General features: G+C 34.6%; 1 protein-coding gene across 1 annotated transcript in view; it reads right to left on the bottom strand.

The window, feature by feature from the left end:
• The window catches only part of LOAG_16973 (hypothetical protein), a gene marked incomplete at both ends in the record, with an annotated part of 5,591 nt that overhangs the window by 1,949 nt on the left and 1,075 nt on the right, over positions 1 to 2,567 (bottom strand). Inside the window, 5 exons of the mRNA XM_020449627.1 lie at positions 358 to 471; positions 573 to 734; positions 915 to 1,069; positions 1,143 to 1,251; positions 1,525 to 1,712. Of these exons, the coding sequence (XP_020306804.1) occupies positions 358 to 471; positions 573 to 734; positions 915 to 1,069; positions 1,143 to 1,251; positions 1,525 to 1,712 (728 nt within the window). The remainder of the gene's footprint in view (positions 1 to 357; positions 472 to 572; positions 735 to 914; positions 1,070 to 1,142; positions 1,252 to 1,524; positions 1,713 to 2,567) is intronic.

The following is a 2,567-nucleotide window of genomic DNA, read 5'->3' as shown; positions in this document are numbered from 1 at the left end:
TATATGTACATGATATATATATATATATATTTATGTATACATGTAGGCTGCCAGATTAATTTATTTACAAACATTCTTCTTATAAAAATTCTATTTTTCAAAATCATTATACTTCTCATTCTATGCACAAACAAAGCTCCCGAATATAACGAAACCTAGGAATGGTGTAAATATAAAATGAAGTTTAGCATCTCCAATTATGTAATTCATTATCAGACACTGGATCGACGACTTGACAATGATTTACCGTCTGACTTGAAATTTCGCAAACGAGATATTAAAAGCTCCCTCTTAGTTCCTAAACGCAAAACGGTGAAAATAATTTGCCTTGAAATATTATAAATTTCAAACTTGCACCTCACACTCTGTACATAACGCACTAGTTCGCATTTCATAGGGGAAAAACAAATCACCGCATATTTTCTTATCTTCCTCATCGATTGGCGTAAGGACAACACCCCGTCCGATATACTGCAACATTTCTTTGAAATTATTTTTTATGAAAGCAAAAAGGATGAAATTTCAGAGTAATCAACCAACGCATTAAAATGATAAAAAAGCGAAATAATAACCTCTTTTATCACTGCGAAACCTTCTCGATCCCGTCCAAAGCGCTGTATACTCAACCCAATCTTTTTGACTGTTGGATTTGTAAATTCACGGATCCATGGTGGCGCACACGAGATTCGTCCTTCTATGGAACGCCCGATAGTTGCAAATTCTGGCCATTCTACCTAGAAATATTTGAGATATTAAAATCCATATTTTATCCGCTTCTAAACACAGTTTTTGTCATGCTTCAGCACAGCCCAGTTATATCTAACACTACATACTGATAAAAGCCCCATGTCGAGTTTGCGAGGGACTTTAAAACAAGTTAAATACAAGAGAAAGTACTGAAGGAAAAAATTTACATCTGTGGTAATCGAACTCTTCTTTGCCATAAATGCCGAAGTAACCTCATCTACTGGGAAAACCTGCCGAGGAAGTGCAACTAGCTCATGATTCGCTATCAGAGCAAGTGGAATTTCGCAGTCATCTTGTATTACTACCATTGGTACCAGTTCTGCTAAAAAAAACACAATTTAAATATAAAATTAGTAACAATATTGTTCGTTTATAAACTCAAAAATGAAACGTACGGTTACGACCGGTTTCCGTGCTTGGCCTTATAGAGGTACATGTTAGTATCACGTGAACATGATCTCGTAGTTCTTTTAGATTAACACCTCCCTCTACTTCGATCTCCACCTGAAATCTCCCTAAATATCAATAAACCAAATAGTGATTTAATGATAATCTAACAGTAAAGTCAGCTTTAAACATAAGATTAAATATTAACATTCATTTCCACAACAGCTTTAATAAATGCATGTGTTATGTATTTGTATATCAGGTAAATCATGTTTATGTAATGTTGATCTTAAGCATGTATGAAATCAAGCAAAGATTTGAAGAATTTAATTCACAGTGCAAAAAATTTTAGAAATGCACGAAGATTTAAAAAGTGGCGGGAAAGCATACCACTGCTCCAGCTTGGAAAACATCTGCAAGGTTATCGGTGATTACGCTCAATGGTGCATCATTAACCAAGGTAGAAAGTGAAAAATAAATATGAATATTTGACGCGGAAAAATTAGACTGACTAAGGATACGACCATATTCTCTCTGCACTTCCAGAATTAATCCTGTTTCTCTCACCAGTTCCGGTACTGAAATTGACTATTATCCGACTTTTCTCGATCAATATCCTGTGTCGCGAATTTCAATATCGCGAAATCCCAAATAATAAAATAAATTCCTTATTCAAATTGTAAATAAATGTTAACAATAGAATCATTTAACCAATTCACACTCTTTAAAATTATTTCCCATACGTTTTTTTGTTACCTTTGTCTAACGGAAATTCACATCTTTATTTTCTTGACAAAGGATGGTGTTCAATTTACATGCTAATCTTCCCTCTGATCTTGTTACAATGCTTATTCTGTGCTTGGATCTCTACAGTTTCCTTTGTATCTAAATGAGTACCCTTTTTTAACCTTTTATGTAAACCACTCCCACTCAATTAACACATATATACAGCTCTTTGTAAGATAAAGAAAAAATTCCTTTTCTCCTGGATCTAGACGATTATATCCCTTCTCTAGTAAATTGCTTTCGTCACCGATATTCTTTTCCTTTCTGCTGCTTGTTTAATTGGTCTTATCCATCACTTTTATATATATTAGTAGAAGTTACTAATCCTTTCTGCTGGATCATTTTCGTGGCATAACTGACGCGCTTACGAGCTTCCACCGTAATAAGGTAAGCTTTCGTTAAAATTTCTTGTGTACCTATAACTCACAGCGAAACCTTTCAAATCCTTCACTCCGCAACAATATCTGGTGCAACTATAACACAATATAACCAAAGCCAAATAACTCTACTACAAGCTAACCCCTTAAAGTTCCTGACCATTGACTAACCACAACAAAAACAAGTCCGACATCCTGACACTTGCTATTTTTGTCCTTCGTTTTGATGACCTAAGTTCAAATAACTTACTTAACCAGGAATGATTACGC

The sequence above is a fragment of the Loa loa genome (assembly GCF_000183805.2).
Source record: "Loa loa unplaced genomic scaffold supercont3.32, whole genome shotgun sequence".
Taxonomy (NCBI): domain Eukaryota; kingdom Metazoa; phylum Nematoda; class Chromadorea; order Rhabditida; family Onchocercidae; genus Loa; species Loa loa.
The sequence above is the reverse complement of the archived record's forward strand: the minus strand, read 5'-3'. Positions and strand labels throughout refer to the sequence as shown.